General features: G+C 43.3%; 1 protein-coding gene across 2 annotated transcripts in view; it reads right to left on the bottom strand.

The window, feature by feature from the left end:
• Positions 1 to 23071, bottom strand: part of MRPS5 (mitochondrial ribosomal protein S5) — a 65270-nt gene that overhangs the window by 31124 nt on the left and 11075 nt on the right. For both annotated transcript variants that reach the window (XM_068115603.2, XM_078779041.1), the window contains exons 4-7: positions 22424 to 22657; positions 18873 to 18907; positions 18478 to 18568; positions 17402 to 17448 (exon numbers count right to left, since the gene is read on the bottom strand). In XM_068115603.2, the coding sequence (XP_067971704.2) occupies positions 17402 to 17448; positions 18478 to 18568; positions 18873 to 18907; positions 22424 to 22657 (407 nt within the window). The remainder of the gene's footprint in view (positions 1 to 17401; positions 17449 to 18477; positions 18569 to 18872; positions 18908 to 22423; positions 22658 to 23071) is intronic.

Genomic DNA, 23071 nt, shown 5'->3' with positions numbered 1-23071 from the left:
CACGCCGTTAATTAATCGCGCTGAGAGAAACCGCCAAGCCTGGTGAGAGACGCGTACATTTCACTCCCGTCTGCCTGCTCTGCCCTTTGTTCGAGAGACGCGCTGCAAGGATCCCTCCCACCGCCTGCTTGCCTTCATCGCGGGACGTGCTGTGACCGGAGAGAGCCACGCCGGGCGGAGCCGTTCCTGGACTACCAAGTCGGCGCGTTCGGCGAAGTGAACATCATCCTTCCTTCATTTCCCCCTGTGAATGTGATCGGGCCCGTGTCTGGGGATTAATTAAGACTGTATAAGACTGCTCTGTGTCTCTTCGCCTTGTACATAATAGTGTGAATAATTACTAAACCTGTGTTCTTCCTTCCATTCGATCGTCCCCGTCATTTCCATCTATTGACTAAGCGTGGTACGAATAAAACCGCTTGAATCGGGTTCCAATACCAAAGGTAACTGCACGGACCACGTGGCACGCAATCTGCTCGGTGTACTCAAATTACGCGTGGCTCGTGCGAGGCTTGATTCCCCGCTTCCGCGGCGGCGCAGGTACTTAGGTACGTGCGAACATCATCCTGGAACCCGACCCTGCGTTTGCCCGGGAGGGGCGATTCAAGTCTCTTGGTTGCGCCGACCCAAAAAGAACAAGGGGCTTAATCTCCCCTTGGTAAGGGCAGGAGGGTCGCACGGAAACCGTAACAATATATATATAAATATATATATCAGTCATTGTGCGACTTCATCAGTGGAGAACCGCCAGTAAGGTGTCCCATACAGCCACTGCTGCGCACCTTACTGGGAACGATAAGCACCGCCTGCCACATGGTAACATTATCTCTGGTATCCACTCATTATGTGGAGTCGACCTGGATGCGGTTGGGAGCACATCCAACCCATATTATTATGTAGATATATATATATATACATATATATATACATATATATATATATATATATAGATATATATATATATATATATATACATATATATATATAGATATATATATATATATATATATATATATATATATATATATATATATATATATATATATATATATATATATATATATATATATATTGTAACGAATTTGAGAAGTGTAACGAATTTGAGAAGTGTAACGAATTTGAGAAAGTGTAACGAATGTGAGAAGTATGGTTTTGTTGTGTGTAACTGACCCTCGTAATGTAAAGAAAGGTCGAAGCTCGTCCTCTTAGTTAATTCCATAAACCTACACACAGGACGCCATATATCCTTTTAAATAGTGTCCCTTATTCTATGTAGGCTAAGGATGTGTTTCCCAATAGTTTGACTCTTCATTGCACTGAATTAAATAAGAGTAGGCCCCTCCGACGCCCCATGGCAGCTTCCAAGTGCCAGGTTTGCCAGGTTTGCTGCAATTGACTCTTTAGGCACTTTGCTGCATTTTCATCTCCCGTCCAGGTTTGCTGCAATTGACTCTTTAGGCACTTTGCTGCATTTTCATCTCCCGTCCAGGTTTGCTGCAATTGACTCTTTAGGCACTTTGCTGCATTTTCATCTCCCGTCCAGGTTTGCTGCAATTGACTCTTTAGGCACTTTGCTGCATTTTGATCTGCCGTCCACTTTGCTGCATTTGACTCCATTACGCACGAGGTAATGACGAAGAAGAAAGGCGGGTCTCCACCTCGTCATAGAGGGGAGGAGTAAGTCGGCCCCGCTCATCCAACCCAGAACGAGGCGTTTGGCTTGAGAGGGCGGAGAGAGAACACTTGGGGGAGGTTCGCAAAGGTTGAAGGGCGGGGCCTATATAACCCGCAGCGCGACGCTCCCCCAAGGCAGATGAGCTGAGACAGGAGATGAGCTTTTTGGAGAAGATTGAGGTCCGAAGAAGATTGAGAGAGAGGTGCGGCAGATGCGCAATCCAGCTAAGGCAGCCAAGAGAGAACGAGACGTGAGGGGGTGCTGATACTGAGCAATACGCCGAAAACCTCTAGGCCCTATTGCCGGCTGTGGAGACGCGGAGCTGCCAGCTGCTGTTCGCTTCGAGCACGGAACGTGGACCTCGACGGTGTGGAATTGCCCGGACCTTCCTGCCCTGCCATCGGCTTGGACCTTCTCCTCCCTCCAGTGATTCCTGCCATCATTTCCCCCGTGTAAGTGTGCCCGTTTGTCCGTCTTTCATGTTGTCTTGGGGTATTAATTAAGACTGCCATATATATAAGCTAATCATTGCACTATGTCTCCTGCTCCTTCAATTGCCTTATAAATCATCTTTCTTTTCCTTTCTGCTTAGTGTGTATAAATAGTAATAAATCTTGTTATTCCCTACTTTGTCTTTACTTCTTCATGCTCTTTCGGTCGCTTTAGAGGTTTCCATATTGAGTGTACGTGGCGCGATTCGGCCAACGTTCAGGATCGGGTTTAGTGAAGGCTAATGACTCGAATTTCGGGTTGCTAAAAACCGCTCGGCAACTAACTAGACCATCCAAACCGGGGTTCGAGCGGTACTCGTCTCCCTAGTCTGCGGAGGGACGGATAAAGGTATTCGGGATAGACCCTGGGCCCATAACCCTGATCCGTTCCATCCCGCGGGATAGCGTTACAAGCGCCAGGACCGGGGAGACGGCCAACTTAACAGGACAAGGGGCTAATCACCCCTTGCTAACGGGAGAGCCGTCCCCCGTATCCGTAATATATATATATATATATATATATATATATATATATATATACACAGACTTGGCATTTAATATGGAATTTTTTTTTTCTTGACTTGGGTTTACTTTCTGAACTCAGTATATCAATCTGGTGAGTTTCTTTTATGCTTCGGTGATTTCTTTGTTAAAAGAACCATGTCACTGATTGTCTTTCGCAGCAAGAAGTCAATAACAGGATAATATCACAGATGGCGACACAAAATGTAAGGACAGGTACATTTGACGATTGGCTTCACAATCGTGAATATAAGGGTTGTTGTGTTCTGTATTAGTGGAAAACAACTGCTGCACATCCACAAAAGTTATTGCCGCTTCCTCTGGAGATGGTCCGTCAACTGGACAATGCTGTTTGTCATGGAGTGGTGGCTTTACGAAATTCTGGCATGAAACAGCGTGCTATTGCTCGGCAGTATGGCATCACTCATGGTCAGGTGTCAAAGATCCTGAAACGAAATGCTCAGAGGGGTGTCCCTACTCCAATACCGAGGCCAGGACGTCCCCGCAGAACCACAAGGAGATGATCGTCAGCTGCACCGGTTAGTCTGCAATGGCCGTACCAAGTCAGCTAATCGGCTTCGGGCTGGGTGGCAGCAACTGACAAATGTGCCTGTATCCAGAAGGCTAGTCAATCAATGACTGGTTCAAGCAGGTTATCATGCCAGGCTTCCCCTGAGAAAGCCACGCCTGACCAGACAACACCGCCAGCGTCGATTGCAGTGGGCCAGAGAGCACCGTCAATGGCAGCCAGGACACTGGAATCACGTGACCTTCAGTGACGAGTCTAGATTTCTGGTCTATCGCCAAGATGGCCGCAACCGAGTGTGCAGACAAGTGCATGAAGCCCACAACGAAGATTGTATTGTGCCAAGAGTCCAAGCTGGAGGTGGTGGGGTGCCGGTTGGGCTGCTTTTCATGCAGGGGGCAAAACTGACCTGGTTGTTCTGAATGGAAACCTGAACCAGTTCAAGTACAGGGCCATTCTGGAAGAAACATTGCTTCCATTTGCTCATGCAGCTTTTCGAGGAAACTTTGTCTTCCAAGATGACAATGCACGGCCTCATCGTGCTCGCATGATCCAACATTTTCTTGCTGACCGTGGTGTCGAGCATGTGGAGTGGCCTGCGATGTCCCCGGATATGAATCCGATAGAGAACTTGTGGGCAGAATTAACGCGTCAAATCGATAACTTGGACCAGCAGCCGACATCTATGCGTGAATTGCAGCAGGCTATTTTCACTGCATGGCAAGCGATTCCTTTCCAAACCTTGGCAAATCTCGTGAACAGCATGCCTCGACATGTACGTGCTCTCTTGAATGCTCGTGGGGGTTACACGAAGTACTGAACTGTAATTTTACTGTCCGTAATCCCAGTCATAATTTATCTTTTGTTTTTGTTGAAAAAAAATTTGGCTAATGTGCAAAATAAAGAGATACTTCTGGAAAACGTACAGAAGTTTAACACAGTACTGTCCGTGAATTGAGTTCGATATCAGTTTACATCACTTTCAAGGATCAATTTATTTACTTCAAAATGTCAAATGTGGTTTTTGTTTCTTTTAAAGGTCACATTAACAAAATCTAGAATAATTTCAACATAATTCTAATGAACTTTCGGTTCTAACAGTTAGGGCATTTTATAATTTTTTTGAAAAATCTGTGAAAAAATTGCTTACCAATAGCTTTCTTCACCAATGTGTTCATGTAGGTGTTTACAAACACCTCTCAATTTATTCCTTCCCAAATCCTTGGGGAAAAGTCAAAATTCAAAATGGCGTCCAAAATGGAAAAATTGTGGATAAAGTCATAGTTTGGCCAGAAATTTAATACTTAATATGGGGAAGAAACCACAAAAATATTGTTCTAGGCCAATTGTGAACTCTTGCTAAGCATATTTGTATTATTATCTTGCTTTATATCCAAGATGGTGGCCAAAATGATGTCCAAAATGGCCACTAAAATGTGAAAATTGTGGATAAAGTCATAGCTTTATCTAGAAATAGAAATGTATCTCAATTGAAACCTCGGTTAGTCAGTTCTCTAGTTCCCCCTACTCATCCTAATCCCCAGCATATCCCACACTCCTCTCGTCATCTGGCTGGTTGATGTTCTGGCAAGAGTTACCATGACAGTTGCCGCAAGCAGAAATACACTTGACTCCTTGCTTTTTACAGAAGCACCTGAGTGTGCTACATTCCCCCTCACAGTTGCAGCAGACAAACTTCAGAAGATAGTCCGGTGCGATAGGGTCTGTTGTAGGGACCGGCGCATAACCTTGGTCGCCGAGTTTCCATCCGTAGTCCAGGACATCCAATGATGGAGTTTGCAGCAGCAGCCAATCTCTAGTCTGGAGATAAGCCCGGAGAGAGTGCTGTGCTGCAGCTTCTGTTGTCGGGGGCAGTTTCTCAGGTTTGATGCTCCCAGCAGCGGCCCGCTTGCTGAAGATGTCAAATCTCAAATCCCCCAAGTCTTTGGATGGGTTCCCGCGGAACATGAGCTTGAATAGTTCACAGCTGGCTTTGATGTCATCTTTCTTGGCTCGGATGTCCAGAAACACGTCCATGGCCCTCTCTGCTTTGTCAGTCTTGCAGAGCTTGGTTAGCAAAATTGATTTGCTAAACCCAGAAATCGCGGACACTGTATCGCAGCCGGAGAAGCTGTGCAAGAAGATCAGATACTTCCGGTATCTCTCTGGGAGGGCCTCCCGGATCTTTCCGACATCGTAAGATGTGTCTTTGGCTGTTGTGAGGAAGATCGGGTGGTCTGCAGCATGATGAATCAGCAAAACCATGATGTCGGTGTCCTCAGCCCTCACCTCAACAGGGGACTCTCTTGCCTCATCTAGAGCTGCCTGGACGATAGAGGTGTCTGCATCATCGGGGCATTCCTGTACACTGATCCCATTTCTACCGAATGTCTCAGCAAGTAGCCGAATGAGCTGGGTCTTGTTGCTCTTGTTGTCGAGGAACTTTTCTCTTGGAACGAGGCTTTTGATGTCTGGGCGAATCAGAATGTCGCAGCATGCGTTCTTTGTTCGTCTCAGGTGATCATGGTCCTTGGTGGAGCTGCCGTATCCGTCAAAGACCACATTGATCCTGAGGCAATGGCCCCCCACGGACTTCACAAACTGGAGGTAGCTCTCAGCGATGTCCTTCCAGGTGAGCTTCGCCTCCCATCTGACGTTGTGCAGGAGCCACCCACCATCAATCACCAGGCTCGTGCAGGGGTGTTGTTCAACGGGTTCCACAAATTCTTTCAGGACCCTTGCTAGGGCAGCCTTGTCTGGCTTTCGCAACTTCTGGTCTTTATCAAATAGAGACATCGGTGTTGGCGTCAACTTAAATCGCAGGGCTTGTTTGGTCTTGACTTCACGCTCACTGATGATGATGAGGCAGTTGAAGAGCTTGAGTGAGTCAATAACCAGCTTCTTCCCATTGACTTTGGGTCCACTTCTGAAGCTCTCTAATGATTTGACCTTGTGCTTAGTTTCCATTGTATCCAAAAAAGTTTTTCCATCCATCTTGGCCTGCATGGCTCTGCCAACCTCCTCCAATTAGCAGTTGCAGTTACAGTGGATATACTTTTCACACGATTGTATAACTCGGTTCTGCAATCCAAATGATATCTCAACTTGGGGTCATCTCCGTTTTTCCAGTCCTCATTTAGTCTCCTGATCAGCGCCGCATCGTCCACGCACTCAGAATATGATAACATCTGAGAGTGGCTTTTTTGGGTGACTTTTGACAGCTTCTGCATCTCAGTCCCAGGATCATCACAGATGAAACACCTCAAACCATGGCCAGGTGCAGCTATTACATCCCCTTCCATACTGAATCAATTGAGAGGTCTCAGTAGACACCTATTATTGAAGCAAGATAATAATTATTACATTTCTGGCCAAGCTATGACTTTATCCACAATTTTCACATTTTAGCGGCCATTTTGGACATCATTTTGGCCACCATCTTGGATATAAAGCAAGATAATAATACAAATATGCTTAGCAAGAGTTCACAATTGTCCTAGAACAATATTTTTGTGGTTTCTTCCACATATTAAGTATTAAATTTCTGGCCAAACTATGACTTTATCCACAATTTTTCCATTTTGGACGCCATTTTGAATTTTGACTTTTCCCCAAGGATTTGGGAAGGAATAAATTGAGAGGTGTTTGTAGACACCTACATGAACACATTGATGAAGAAAGCTAATGGTAAGCAATTTTTTCACAGATTTTTCCAAAAAATTATAAAATGCCCTAACTATAAGTCATCTTGAAAAGTAAGTTCACCCCCACAAAAAAAGTATATTCCATATTAAATGCCAAGTCTGTATATATATATGACTAAATATTCCTGCAGGATGCTCAAGATCTGTCAGCAACCCTCTTCTGGTGAAACTGCCAAAATCAAGACTCTCTGCTCACCTTCACTCCTTCATTCCTCTTTTCTCCCGCCTCTGGAACAAACTCCCTCACTCTCTTCAATCCCACTCCTCCCTCCAGGTCTTTAAAACAGCTGTTCACCACCATCTCTTATCTTCCCCCATCCAAAACCTTGATCTTTTCTACCCCCGCTAATTTCACCCCAAATCCACTTTTTGAAATACCAACTTCTTTCCTGGAAGTTCTTGGTGTCCTTGCGTTTTATACCTACCCTTCCCCTCCCCCAAGCCCTCTCCCTCCCACACATCTCCCGATGTCCCTGCTCTCAAATGTTGTGTTTGTGTGCTTCCCCTTCTCTCCCCATCTTGTCTACCGCTCCCCTTTTTATATACTTTGTTTGCTTGTTTGTTTGATTTGTTTGTTTGATAAATGTTAGCTCTTTCACGAGCCTCGATTCTGCATTCAAAAAAAAAAAAAAAGTCCTCAACATCATCCCGTTTCGGCCCTTCAACATCGATACAGTCAGTTAAGGTGGGGCAGCAGGGGTGCATATGCCTCCACATGCAGAAACTACACTTGGATGTGTATGTACCCCCACCACCAGTCAGCGAGAACAAAAACTAAAACGACAAAACAACAGCTTCCACTCCCAGACTCCACAGCACTGAAAAACAAACAATAAACAGTGGACCACCACCCTTACAACCTTCACCACTCAACAACAAAAACACACACACACACACACACACACACACACACACACACACACACACACACACACACACACACACACACACACACACACACACACACACACACACACACACACACGTGTGCCAAGAGGCAGGAAGCTTTAAGCATGTTCCATTTGGTTAAAGCATGCACATCGTTTATTGTATGACAAGAAACGCATTTTCTTCATTTATTTCTATATTTTTGACACAGTTTCACACGAGTGAGCAACACACTCATATTAAGTGCTCACATTTTCAATGGCAATTAAAACCAAAGTGCATACCATGGACACATTTCATTTTCACATTGCATTGGCCAAGAATGCGGTTTATTTGAGCACTGGTCTTGATGTTCCACAATGCACTTCGCTGCATGAGATCCATTAAGATTAAGGGCTAAGAATGTGGGGGGCTATTATGCTGAGGTTTGGAAGGGATTATACTTGATGTGTGTAGTGCACTTGTAAAGCAACTCCCCATGCTTGTGGTGTTGTATTGAAAAAAAAATACACGTAGTGGCTTGTAAACATGCTGAAACGCATATTTTATTCCAAATGGCTGCCTCGCTGTGCGTTTTGCATCATTTCGCTCGCCATGGATATTCCATATATATTACCAACACCATGAGCAGAATTTTGCAAACACCACAATCATTTTGGGGTTGTTTTTTGCATACCATCTGTAAAATATTGTTGCGGATCTCACCGTCGACCCTTTTTCCCTTTACCAAGGGGGGATTAATCCCCTTGTCTGCGACTGACCGACGTGAGTCCTGAAGCTGCCCAGCTCCCTCCGGAGAGGCAGGTGAGCAACCTCGTTCGAGACCGTGGACAAGATGTTATTTTGCCGAGCGGATGGCAGCCCGCGGCTCGAACCGTTAACAAGTACTAGACCCGATTCTTATGCGTTGGCCAAATCGTGCCACAGGTATTCAATGATGGAAAAGACAAGGACGAACGGATGTGAAGGAAAGAAGGCAAGGTAGGAAGAACAGGATTTATTACTAACTATTATGTACACAATCAAAGAAACCAAAGAAGATGGAAAGATACGAAAATAAAGACAGAAGGAGTAAGACACAGTGCAAATATTAACTTACCTATACAAGCTTACTTTTTTTCTTTTTTTTGTATACAAGATCGAGGCTCGTGAAAGAGCTAACATTAATCACACAAAAAGGCAAACCGACACACAAAACACAAAAAACAAGGGGAGCGGCAGACAAGATGGGGAGAGAGGGGGAAGGACACAAAAGAGAGGGGGAAGAGGGGGAAGGACACAAACACAACATTTGAGAGCAGGGACATCGGGAGGACTTGGGGGGGAGGTGGGAGAGGAATAAAACATATGAACACTGCAAGGACTCTGGGGTGAATTACCGGGGGTAGAAAAGATCAAGGTTTTCGATGGGGGAAGATAAGAGATGGTGGTGAACAGCTGTTTTAAAGACCTGGAGGGAGGAGTGGGATTGAAGGGAGTGGGGGAGTTTGTTTCAGAGGCGGGAGAAAAGGGGGATGAAAGAGTGAAGGTGAGCAGAGAGCCTAGACTTTGGCAGTTTAACCATAAGAGGGTTGCAGGCAGATCTTGTGCGACCTGAAGGAATATTGGGGGGGACAGAGCACAGAGAGAGCTGGGGGAGCAAGGCCGGAGAGGAGTCGGTAGAAGACAGAAAGACCACCAACCTGCCTGCGGTGAGTGAGTGAAAGGCCCTCGGTGTTGACTACATCGCAGGAGATTCCAATGATTCTGAAAGCTTTGGCCTCAACAGCGTGAAGCCGAGCAAGGTGTGAGGCAGGAGCACCAGCCCAGAGGGGGGAACAGTATTCCATTGAGCTGCGGATGAAAGCCTTGTATGTGGTGAGGAGCTCAGGTGTGCCAAGGAAGGACTTCGCACGACGGAGGATGCCCAGTCGGCGACTGGCTTTGGAGGCCAGCTTGGAAATGTGGTTTTCCCAAGAAAGATCATGGCAGATAGTGAGACCCAAAAGCTTGAGCGACAGAACTTCTTGGAGAGGATTGTTGAGAAAGTAGATGGGAGGGTTGTCCAGTCGGTCCTTTCGGAGAGACATTGTAAGAGTGTGAGATTTGTCAGGATTGAAAGACATGTTCCACTTGTTTGACCAGTCTGTGATTTTGTCCAGGTCTGCAGATAGTGAGGAGGCTGCAGACTGCCGATCTGAGGGATGAGGAATGGAGCGACAGAGAGTAGAGTCGTCAGCAAAGAGACTTAAACCCCAAGACAAGACAAAAGACAGACGACAGTCAGACTTACACGGGGAATGAAGCAGGAATGAATGGCAGGAGGTGGATGGCTGGACGGACGAGGAGGTGGGATCACAGGCGGGAAGGATGCGGGTCCGGTTGGTGTGATCGCGCGGCTCGAGGTGAGCAGCCGCCGACCCTCCTCAAGCGTGTTCGCACGGCGGCGTTGCTTCGTAGCAACTTTGACTTCGCTGTCAAAGCTCAAAGCTGCGGTGGTCTCAAAGCTGCGGTGGTCTCAAAGCTCCGGTTGGTTCAAAGCTGCGGTGGTCTCAAAGCTCCGGTTGGTTCAGCTGCGGTGGACTCCTTCAGGTGAACTCTTACGCGCATCTCAGCTCCTCCTCAACTGGACTGAGGTGGGGGCTCCGCGTGACGGGTTATATAATCACGCCCTAGAATCTTCTTGAACCTCCCCGAAGTTTCTTTCCTCCGCCCTCTCAGGCCAAACCCCTCATGCTTGGTTGGTTGATCGGGGGCTGGCTCACTCCTCCTTCTCATGACGAGGTGGAGACACGCCTTTCTTCTCCGAGCTGACCGCGTGCGTAATGGCGGCAAATGCAGTTGGCAATGGAGGGGAATCTATCTTATTTCAATTCGGTGCAATGCAGTGTCAATTAATAGGAGACAGCCTTATACTGACATAGAATAAAGAAATAACTATAGAAAAGGGTTCAATTAACAGCCAATTAAAGGGGAAATGTACATAGGAAATTTTAATACTAAATTTACAAAGTGAAGGTTCTAAAAACCGTAACTATTTAGCAGACCATGTTATGCTCTATCTGCCATTTTAGGGGGTAAACAAGGACTATTCTGAAAAATCCATATACTCGCCAATTCACAATCTGCAGAAGGCATCCATTAGAATACGTGACTTTCAAAATGATGTATTTCTGCCCCGATTGCTTGGTGCGCAAGCACAGAAACCCATAGTAAAAGTAAATCAGGGTGGCCTGGACATATTTCACGCCTCCCAGATAAGAATTGTGGACTGAAACAACTCAAAAAAACATTTAAGGAGTCTGAGAGTACTTGTAAGCATACTTGGGAGAAAGGGGTGTGCCTCAGCACAACAAAACAGTTGGATAACTTCCTGATCAACTTGTCTCAAAGAGTTGATATCTTGCTCCCCATATTGCAAAAACTCCTGGTGACCTGGGCAAGTGTAAGGCCGAAGGTGTCTTCTACCCAAACCTTCGTGCTTCTTAACACCGAAGGGGAAGGTCACATCTGGGGCTTGTTGATGCACAGGATAAGTTTAAAATGATATTGACTATTAATCAGGGGACCAAAAAACAACAACCACGGTTCCCGAAAAAGGCCAACCCCCGCTTTGCGGGGAAAAATGGCCTCTAAAGGTGGTTATTATATATTACTAGGGCATTGCCCGTACTATATCTATATCTAAAATTATATCCCCCCCCTCTATTTACATGAAATGGTTTGGTCCAAAGTGAACGGCTTCCGGAGTTTGGTAAAGAAATCGCCATCGCGTGCACAAACGCGCAGGAAAGCGAATGAATCGCAAATTCGTTTTTATTAGTTTTAAAACATAGTTTAACGCCAACATAGTTTGCAAACGTGAAATAAATGAATACGCTCTCAAATGTGCCATCCGAGGCAGAGTGTGTCCGCCACGTTCGGCACACGCGATAGTTCGCTGCTCTCTGATTGGTTGAATCGTTTTTTGGACATAGCTCGGTAAGTAATTGTCCGATTAATATGAAACCTTGAAAAGGCACATCCTCGGGTCCCCAGCAATATACCTGGCAAGTTAAAAGTATATCGGACCCGTGGTTGTCGAGAAACAGCGGTCACAGACAAACAAACGTACAAACGTACAAACAGAGATTACTGGAATTATAGATAGATAATCATGTTTGGGAGGAGAGGGGTGGGAGTTGTGTGGGCTGTGAGTGTTGTTATAAGTACACTACAGTTGTATATACCTTTAACATAAGATAAGTTGTAGGTATCTTTATAAGTACAGTTGTATATCTATCTTTTGTTTGGTTCAGGGGCCACAAGAGAAATTGTACTTGTTTTTGCATCTATTGGTTAAAGGAGAAGCATGCATGTGCGCGTGCGCGTGTCCGTGTGTCCGTGTGTGTGTGTGTGTGTGTGTGTGTTATAACCATGACTAAAAAAAAAAAACCACCTTTAGAGGCCATTTTTCCCCGCAAGCGGGGGTTGGCCTTTTTCGGGAACTGTGGTTGTTGTTGTTTTTCGGTCCCCTTTTTGAAGCAATGTTTTACGGCCGGATGCCCTTCCTGACGCCAACCCTTTTTGCCGCCTTTAACGACAAGCAGGGAATTACCAGTGAACTGGTACTCAATTTGCCGACCTCGGAAGGATAACAGGCTGAGTCAACCCCCCTGGCGTTAATTCAGCGATTGACCGGGATTCGAACCCAGGATCCTAGGATCCTAAGCCGGCACCCTAGCCGCTAGCCCAACACCAGGGTATAACCATGACTGCCGCTAGCTAATTGTATTAACAGGAAATGGTACGAACCCAACTCCTCTCATCCACAGATTGACAGTGCCAAGCAAAACAGGACATAAACCGCAAAATTTCAAATTGATCTACTCATAACAAATTTGGTGCCAAATCAAATTAGCTAAAAGTCTGAATTTTCATGATCTGCATGGATTTAGATAAATCCGTATCATTGGTTATTAAAATTTGCATATTTAATTGGCATGCTTTTAATCCCTTAATTAATGCATAGAATTGTTAAAGTTCAAGGAAAAGAAAAATACACAACAAATTGAAAAAAACAAGATGAAACACATGGGATATAAAGGTAAAACATTAGAAAAACAATTCCAGCATTTATTTTCATTTAGCATACTTTGTTACGCTTCGGTGACCTCAAGCATTTTCCCTCTATAACACCTCACTCCGTAACGAAAAAAATGCATGTTTTTAAATTATTTCTTAAAATAATTACTAAACAACAAAAAAAAAATTAGAAAAATTAATGAAACTTTTTTTGCAAATCAAGTTCATCAATGCCTTCTAAATTCATGTACTTTTGGAATGAGGCTTTAATATTTTAATGAATTGTGATCAATTAAATTATGTCACTGTAACAGCTTTTGGCCTCTAAAGGTGGTTATATATTATAACAGCTTTTGTTACGGAGTGACGTTATGGAGTGACATTGCATTGAATGACACAGATTTCACTGCTTTCAGCTCAGTGTTCTTAAATATGTTGGGTGTTTTACAAATTGCTATTGAATGAGTCAAGTGGGTAAAATGGGAGGAGAGAGATAGGTCTTGCATGCCTTGAATTCTTATGCAAATGAGCTCTCAAGTATACCAGCTTGGATTTGTGTAGGTCCATTGAAAATCCCCACCAGCCCATGACATTGGTGATCAGCAGTCACTTTCTCTGAAGTACGACATGTACATGTGCAATTGGATGTGTGTTCACCAGTTCTCATATCTACATGTATCACTTGCTATTATAAATCTACAAGAAATAATTTTATGTGCAATAGTGGTCTAATCAGGATTTTATGGGGTGGGGGAAAGATTTGATGAAAATTGGCAAAAATGACAAAAAAAAAAGTTGAAAAGGCTAAAAAATCAATGCGGCCAGCAGAATCCCCAAGGGTCAGGGGTTGGGGGTTGGGGGAGGCGGGAGGGAAAGCAAGATGGCTCACTATAGGGGGGGGTAGCTTCCCCCTTACCCCCTCCCTCTGGTTAGGCCATTGATGTGTAATATAACTACTTTTATGCGTGTTTAAACCATAATTACTCCCACCAAGGAGTAATGCATTCGATCGTGTCCGTCCGTGTGTGTGTTCGTGAACAAGATATATGGAAAAGTTCTGAACGGATTTGGATGAAAGTTGGTGGGATGATTGCCCTTGGGATAAGGAAGAATTGATTAGTTTTTGGTGAAGCTCAGGATATTATTCCGGATCCAGGAATTTTTTAAAGGATTTTTTACCATTGGAAGATAGGGCTCAGCAACGGCCACCCACAGCGGGAGTATGCGCTCTACTGAGTGGCGTTCTAGTTCATAATTTGTGGTTGATAAATTGCCATTTTGTATTGAGTTATTCATTCGTCACTCCGTAATGCTTTATCGATTTACATTTTTTTCTCATGTTTACCTCCGCCACTAAAGTTGGACAGGGGTTATGTTTTCACCCCTGTCTGTTTGTCTGTCCGTTTGTTTGTAAACAAAATATCTCAAAAAGTTGTGGACGGATTCGGACGAAATTTGGCAGAGATGTAGCGTATGAGACAAGGACTAAATGATTCGATTTTGGTGAAGATCTGAATTTGGATTCGGATATGAGAATTATTTAATCTTTAAGTAATTCTTCACCATTACGAGATTGGGCCAAAATGATACATAGCAGGATATCTCAAAAAGTTATGGATGGATTTGGACAAAACTTGTTGGACAGGTTGTGTGTGTGACAAGCAAAAATCGATTCAATTTTGGTGAAGATCCGGATCCAGCTATTAGAATTTTTTAAAAGCAATTCTTCACCATTGAGTGATCTGGTCAATCAGGCGGAGGTATGCTCTCTACTGAGTACCGTTCTAGTTTACATAAATTTTCGACCAATTTTCAAGTGAAAGGTAGCATATCAAAGTTAAGGGAATACAGAAAGCAATAAGTATGTTTAAAATATGATGGCTATTTGAAATTCACAGAGTTTGAGTGATTTGCATATGTGACCAAAACGAATGTGCATTTTGCGTCACTCCATAACAGCAATTATGAAAATTCATATTTCATAAATATGATGCATCAAGGTTGGAAATTTAACTGTTTATACAGAAGGTGAGTAGCAGTAGTTGTCATAATGTACCATTTGTTTGTTGATAAATATTAAAGTGTTTATAAAATATTTTTTTGCAACATGAAAATGTCTTGTGTTTGTCACTCCGTAACGCTTGGAACTGTCCAGATGTTTCTTGTGTTCCGTTATCCTCATGAGTCCGATTTGCATCCAGGAACAGAACTCAATATTGCCACTCTTTCGTCTAATTGCTGAAAATGATGTTCATAGGACGATTTAAAATCACAGATTTCGTAATAGTAACGGCCGGTTAAAATTGCCCTGTGAGCTGAACCGAATCGGTGTAAAACACACAGCGTGTGCACAAAAGGCCTCGTTTAGCATTAATACGTCATTTTGAAAGTCCCGTATTGGCAAAGTTCAGCTGCATATCCAACAGAATAAATGAATAAATGTTCACTCACATCACTCTTCCACGAATCCAGATGTTGCATCACAAAATGAGAAAACATGTTTTTCTTCTAATTTAAATTCTGGAGAGAGTGGATTGGTATTGCCATCCCAGGTTGCCTTTTATTTGACTTTACAAATCCGGATGTAACCATGCATGCAAGTGATAACACACCTGCACCTTTTCCAGTTTTATATATACAGGTACTGTTCATAAAATTAGAACAGCGCAGTGAGAACAAGGCGTGCTTATAAAATCGATTCCAAATGATCAAGCGCTCAATTATTCTTCAGACATCTGAAATCAAAAGAAATAACTAACAATATTCTCTCAGAAAAATAATAAATATCCGCCTTTGAACAAAGAACAATGACCATTTGAACACAAGGCAGCCGTTTCAAAATATTAGCATTTTTTTTTTTTGTATACAAGATCGAGGTGAAAGCTCCAATTAAGTAATAATAATTATTTATCAAATATATTCCACAAATTATATCGAATAATATCCAATTATTCATTCCACAAAATTTAAATAATTCGTGTTTCAACTCAAGAAATAGGAAAATCATTTAAATACTTTGTTGGTACTCCTTTAGCTTTGATCGCAGCCTTTATGCGGCGGGGCATTAATGTGATGAGGTGGTTGCATTCGTCTATCGTGATGGATTCACAGGACTGGACAAGTTTATCCTCGAGTTCCTGAAGCGTTGGGGGTTTGAGCGTATTCAGCTTGTACGAGTGCGTACCCTAGATTCTCGATTTGATTTAGGTCGGGTGAGTTTGCAGGCAAAGATAGAACCCCAACGTCACATGTAGGAAGCCATGCCGTTGTAGAACATGTGTGATCCGCCAGCTCGGAGCCAGGTCTTTCTGGAAGATGAAATCATTGCCACCAAATAACATCTCAGCAGTCGGGATTATGAAATTCTCCAGCAAGTCCTGATACACAACCGCATTAACTGTATAATTAAGCAGGCAGAGGTCCTACACCTATAGAACTCATGCCATCCCATACCATCTGGCTTTGTGGACACTTGATGCTCTGCTGTAGGCAGTTAAGGTGATGGCCTATTTTGGACAGCGCCATACTCCTGGTCCTTTGTCACCAAAGGAGATACAACATTTTGATTCAGCCGTCAATATAACAGCTGACCACTGTTCCAAGGACCAGTTCTCTCTCTTTCTTTGGCCCACAAAAGTCTTCTCCTCCTCTGGGACACATTCAGAAGAGGCTTCATGACTGGCACCAAGAGCGAAATCCAAGTTCACAAAGACGGCAGTAGGTTGTTGACCTGGATGCTTTGACACAATCATTGTTCCACCTGTTGTTGTTGTTGTTGACCTGGATGTTGTTGACCTGGTTGTTGACCTGGATGCTTTGACACAATCATTGTTCCACCTGTGAGAAAGGAGGTTTTTTTTGGTATACTGGAACTGGTTCTTCTTTGCAATATTGGCCAACATCTCGTCATCTCTTGAAGTGCTGGATTCACTTCCATCCAGAACTATTTCTGCATGATGCAACACACCACGCCCAGTGCGAAGTTCTTTAAAGATGCGAGATACTGTGGATCGTGAACAGCCAGTTTTGTCTGCCGATACCTGATCGACTTTCCATCATCTGCGAGTGCCTTGACCGCTGCTTTCCTAGTTTCAAAGATATTGTTCCCATGGCTCGATGGATTCGTACAGTACATTTGTACAGTACAGACCTTACAATCTCTGAGAAATTAACCAAATTTAGAGACATGTACATATCTCAACATGAAACATCATTGATCTATTCTAATTATTTGACACAGGAAATTGCTTATGCTAATATTTTGCTTATTCCTTATGCTTAATATATCCAGTATAAAACTGGCCACTGATTCTTACTTAAAGTAAATTTTCAGAATATTTTTACATTTTCCGATATAATATTGTTAAATCTTTTAAATTTCAGTTGTCAAAGAAAAATTGAGCATTTGATAATTTGTAATTAATTTATTACGCATGCGTCCGATTCTCGTCTCGTTATTCCAAATTTTTTAACATCTCCATGCTGTGTTCCCACAAACAGCAATATAAGTTGACAAGCAAACAAATTCCAGTGCAAAGCTTCAAACATGTACCTTTCTCAATGCAGCAATTTTCTCTGGAGCCTTTCCAATAGCAAATCCTGAGAACGTCACAAACAAATAAATACATACCTAAACACACATTTAAAAAAATACTTTTCTTTTACAAAAAAAATGCTTTTCTTTCTTTATTTATTTTTGTCTTGGAAGGGCAAGATAGAAATGACAGTTGGACATACATCAAGGGACTGAACGAAGAGGAAAAGAAGAAAGGGAGGGAAGAGGTCGGGGGAGGGGGATGGGGGGGGGAGAGGAAGGGTGGGATGAAACATTGAAGCGAGCAAGTAAAATAGTTGGGTTAGGAAAGGTTAATAGGGGTAATAAAGGTCATGGGTCAGAATTTGGGATGACAGATGATAGTGCACTGCTTGCTTGAAGCCCTCTTGGGAAAAACGAGACAGAACATTCCAGGAATTATGGAAGGTGGTTCCACAGATGGGAGAAGCGAGAGATAAGAGTCAATGTGTTTGGATTGTGGAAGGTTATCTCTGAGGGGTTACTAAAAGAGCGCGTGCATCCTGGAGTAGATATAGAGGGTCGGAAGACTGAGAGCCGAGGGAGAAATCAGAAAAAAAGAAAAGCAAGGAAATCACTACAAAAAAAAATACCTGCAAAGCATTTTAAATAAATTTGCAAACACTACACTCAATCCATTCGGAAAACTTCTAATTTGTCTGTCGCACACCACATCAAGGATCTACTCATGTGAAAGATACTATGTGATTCCTAACTTCCGAAGCAGATGCTGAACGTCGAGTTAACATATTCTAAGGAATGGGGCTTGCTTCACAATGCAATCCCCTGCTGGTGCACTTAACATCATACGTTCTTATTATTAGTATTATTATTAATCACAGCAACCCTCTCCACAAGCTATCGCCGACAAAAAGCAAGCACTACTTCATGACAGGGGAGGAAAACAAAATGGCATATCAAATACCAAAATAACAAACTTGAACTTGAACAAGAACAATGAACGGCATCCGAAGTGTGATGACAATTTTACTACAGTGTAATCATTACTCTGACAAAAGAGGGTTCAAAAAGTGGAAATGGGGGAAGTTCCTTACCGACTGCCCCCTTCCCATTTCCAACGACCACAAGCGCTCGAACCATCTTCGTCCGCCCTTCCTTCGCTGTCATGTGAGACACGTTTCGCACCTAACAGGCAACATTCCCATCATTACCAGTAATGTGCTGCCATTGGCAGCAGTGAAACCCACCCTTGGCTTTCTGCACTTATCTTTAGTTGCCCTCACAGTTAAGCTTAAGGCCCAAAAAGTGAGGAATGAGGAAGTAAAATTAAAAGAAATTTAAAAAAAATCAATTAACACTTAACACCAGTTTATATTGCACATATCTAATGAAAAAAAACCTGAAAACATTTCATGTAGACAGTCTATCATCGAACATTGCCATTCTGAGAGATTAGTTTGCTTTTAAAATCCACGTTAATTATTCTTACCTCAATTACCCTTGAATCGAAATCTTCAAAGGATTCTGTTGAGGAAACAAAATGGGTTGACTTACATTCAATGGAAAGAAAAAACAAAAACAAAACAAAACTAGACGAGCACTCAGTACAGCGAATATCTCTGCCAGGCGTAGTTTACATTTTGTATCCCACCGATAGGCCGGATCTGGATTCAGACATTTTTTTTATTTCTTTTTTGTTTATATACAAAGTCGAGGCTCGTGTAAGAGCTCACACATAAAACACAAAAACAAACATGAAGAGAAAAACACATGAAACATAATGATAAAGGGAGTGGGAGAGGGAGGGAAACACAACAACAGTAGAGAACAGGGACAGTGGTATATCTGTGGAAGGTAGAGGGCTAGGGCGGGGTACATGAGATAAACAAGATGGTCACTACTAGGACTTTCAGGAAAGAAAACGGAATTTGAAAAAGGTGGATTTGGGGTGGATTAACAGGGGTAGAAAAGATGAAGGTTTTGGATGGGGAAAGATAAGAGATGGTGGTGAACAGCTGTTTTGAAGACCTGGAGGGAGGAGTGGGATTGAAGAGAGTGAGGGAGTTTGTTCCAGAGGCGGGAGAAAAGAGGAATGAAAGAGTGAAGGTGAGCAGAGAGTCTTGATTTTGGCAGTTTCACCAGAAGAGGGTTGCTGACAGATCTTGAGCATCCTGCAGGAATATTTGGAGGACAGAGCACAGACAGAGTAGGGGGAGCAAGGCCGGAGAGGAGTCTGTAGAAGACAGAAAGACCACCAACCTGCCTGCGGTGAGCGAGTGAAAGGCCCTCAGAATCAGCTTCATCGTAGGAGATTCCAATGATTTTGAAAGCCTTGGTTTCTAAAGCGTGAAGCCGAGCTAGGTGTGAGGCAGGACCAGCCTAGAGGGGAGAGCTGTATTCCATGGGATGTGGATGAAAGTTTTGTTTGTGGTGAGAAGCTCAGTTGTGCCAAGGAAGGACTTCGCACAATGGAGGATGCCAGTCGGCGACTGGCTTTGGAGGCCAGCTTGGAAATGTGGTTTTCCCAGGAAATATCATGGCAGATAGTGAGACACAAAGCTTGAAACAAAATCTTATTGGCTCGTTCTTATCACATTCAACTCACATTCTCAACTCACTTCACTCACATACAAGTTTTGTCATAATCATCCACAACCTTTTGAGACATTATACAACATATAGTTTCGGCACCATCTTTCAATTGATGGTGAAGATTCACTTTAAAAATTAAAAAAAATTCCAGCATCCGGATCTGGATATTCACCAAAATCAAATAAATTCATTCTTGTCACACACCCAACCTGTAAGCAAAGTTTCATCCGAATCCATCCATAACTTTGAGATATCATGCTATATATTATTTTTAGCCCGATCACTCAATGGTGAAGAATCACTTAAAAATCATGGGATCTGGATCTTCTCCAAAATCGAATCAATTTGTCCTTGTCACACACCCAGACTGTCCACTAAGTTTTTTCCGAATCCGTCAGTAACCTTTTGAGATATCCCGCTCACAGACAACCAGAGAGGGGTGAAAACGTAACCTCCGTACACCTCCGGTGGAGGAGGTAGATAAAACCTGCAAGAAATAAAACATGACAAGTTATATTCTCGTCACATTTTCTTCGACTGCTTGACACATTCCAATACAGTATATTACACTCGACATTTCAACAAATTATTCTATATATTACAACAACAGTCTGCCAATGAGGTTGTGCCATTTTTGAGTGAGCATTGATCGCGAGATCTAAACTCTTCATTACCTACTTCTGCCCGTGTCAGCCCAATGAGGTGACGATTTTGGTATTTGAGATTCAGTTCCTCCATTCTCAGCATTGGTGGAGTTTTATCATTATGTTCGCTCCATTAGGTGTTTGTGGTCATTTCCTGACTGTCTTGGATTCAGCAATATTTTGTTGCACTACGTCGTTCCATTCTGAGAGGAGTTGTTGCTCCGGATGAGAGCCAAAAGTGAGCAAATCTGAGCATTTCTCGCACACCCATCAAATTAGGGCCACGTGATTACGCAATTGGACATATGACACGCAAATTTAAGTAAGCGCAAAGCAATATATTATGCCGTGCTGTCTTTGTGCCGTAAACAATGTCGAAGACTTTCGACAGAGCACCTGAACATGAATAAACATGTCACAAGATTGTAGAAATGCACAAATACAATGCCGTTTCACCGTGTCGTTGGTCTTGCCGATCTAAGTGTATTGTCATAACAACAGTTTCCTACCGCATGCATTTTCAGCAGCATTTCGGTCGTCTAACTAAACACAACAGGAGGAATGAATATCAACAAAATGAGTGTCTGCATATGTTTAACATTTTGGGCATCGAGACACTTGCCAAGAAAGCAAGGAAGTAAGCTGTAAATTAGTTGCACAGAGCATCTTGTATTTTGGTTTATTATAAAAGAAAAACTGCTGATATGAAGTAGGCTGGGAGAGGAAATAATTTATTACAAAACAAACTGATATACCCTGTAAGCAAAAATATCATAGGATTTCAATTTTAAATCCTGGCTGTGAGCGAATCTAAAATCCTTCCTATAAAGGTATCGACCCATGTGAGCCAGCACCTTGATTGCTGCCATAATCTGTTTCGTCTGCCATGATCAACTGTGTATTGTGCAAGGGAAACACTGTTGATGTATCCTGAAAGATCAACCTCCACACCGTGCTGTTACGAAGACTGCTTGTGCTTGGGGTCGAACGCTAAAGCAGCTCCCATTAAGGTTCGGTTTACGCCATGGGCATAGGACACAAGAATTGACCCAACATGTAATGGGCCGAGAGTGCAAATGAGAAAAGGAATCGGTACAAGCTCCTTCAGCTCAAAGGATGGAAATCTCAGGAAACATGTGCATGGAATTTCCAGCAATTACAGCCTCTTATGTCAGCCTGAGAAGAAAACAGGAGAACATTGAAGAACTTTCAACAAAATGATCACAAGGTCAGATTTGCACCGAGTGAAAGATTTCCATCCAATAATTTGCAGAATAACTTTGGCTAGAGTGTGGAGGACTGTACTGTAGGCAGAGTCAAACAGCTGCAAGGAGGAGGTGGGGGGTGGGGGGGGGGGGGGGGGGGGGAAGAAAGAAAAGAAGTGACAGACATGTTCATAGCACAAAGAAAACAAAAATCACATTTTGACCCTGGTGACCTGAGGTTCCCATCCCATAGGCATGATCTGGAGGTCAAATCCAAAGTCGTTAAACATTCCATGCATCTTGATTGCATATACAAAGTTTCATTTTGGAAAATCGTTTTAAAATGTGCCCGTAATTGCCTTTTCTTTGGCATTTGACCTTTTGATCCCACCTAAGGGGTCAGGGCCAACATGACACTGCTCTTGCACCTGCTTGCCATGTGGTGATCATAACTACCAAGTTTGGTGAATTTCTACCTGACAAATTGAAGGAAGAAAATGCTGTGTACAACTTTTTTGCCAAATAATCCCACATGACTACCAGCGCTGATGAGATTAGAGCTGGAGCAAAGAAGAGGCCTGTAAAAGTATCACACGCACCTCCACGCGGCCCGGGGTCCGGAGGGCCAATGCTGCGGCCACCGAAAGTGGAGCCCGTCCACCCCCGCTCATGTTGAATGCGCGATTTCCGCCGCTTATCATACGAGTCTCGTTGTCGTATCATCTCCGTGAGGATCTCATTCTGCCGTTCGGGGTCTCTTCGTTGCACTACCATTGTGGGCTGAGGTTTCTCCACGGGTATGTTCAGGCCAGGCCATAGAAATCCACCCTGTCCTGGAAGAATGGTGGGCTTAATGGTTTTCACAAGTGAACAATCAGAGGTGGGAGGGCAAACTTACGCAGGTGCTTCCGAGTTCAGATCAAAACTATGAACGGACACGATCGAGAAGAATAAAAGTATGGCCAAAGCACAACAGAATATTACAAACATGTTTGGATAATTTCCACATGAAAGTCATTTCAAATAAAAACTAAAAAGAGCAATCAGAGTTTGCAGACCCTCGCCAGGACGTGTCTTCAGTGGTTTTTAAGGCTCGTGTTAAAATATATATGGCGGCCGAACCACGTGACCGATGACGTCTTCATTAAAAAAAATTTCCTCCACCAATTTATCTCCAGATGATGCTCAAGAAATTTTATCTTGATCGGATGAAGTTTTGTACTTGTCGAATTATGACGTCATAATGG

The sequence above is a fragment of the Myxine glutinosa genome, chromosome 5 (genome assembly GCF_964187855.1).
Source record: "Myxine glutinosa chromosome 5, kmMyxGlut1.1, whole genome shotgun sequence".
Lineage (NCBI taxonomy): Eukaryota > Metazoa > Chordata > Myxini > Myxiniformes > Myxinidae > Myxine > Myxine glutinosa.
Note: the sequence above shows the minus strand (reverse complement) of the source record. Positions and strands in the feature narration are given on the sequence as shown.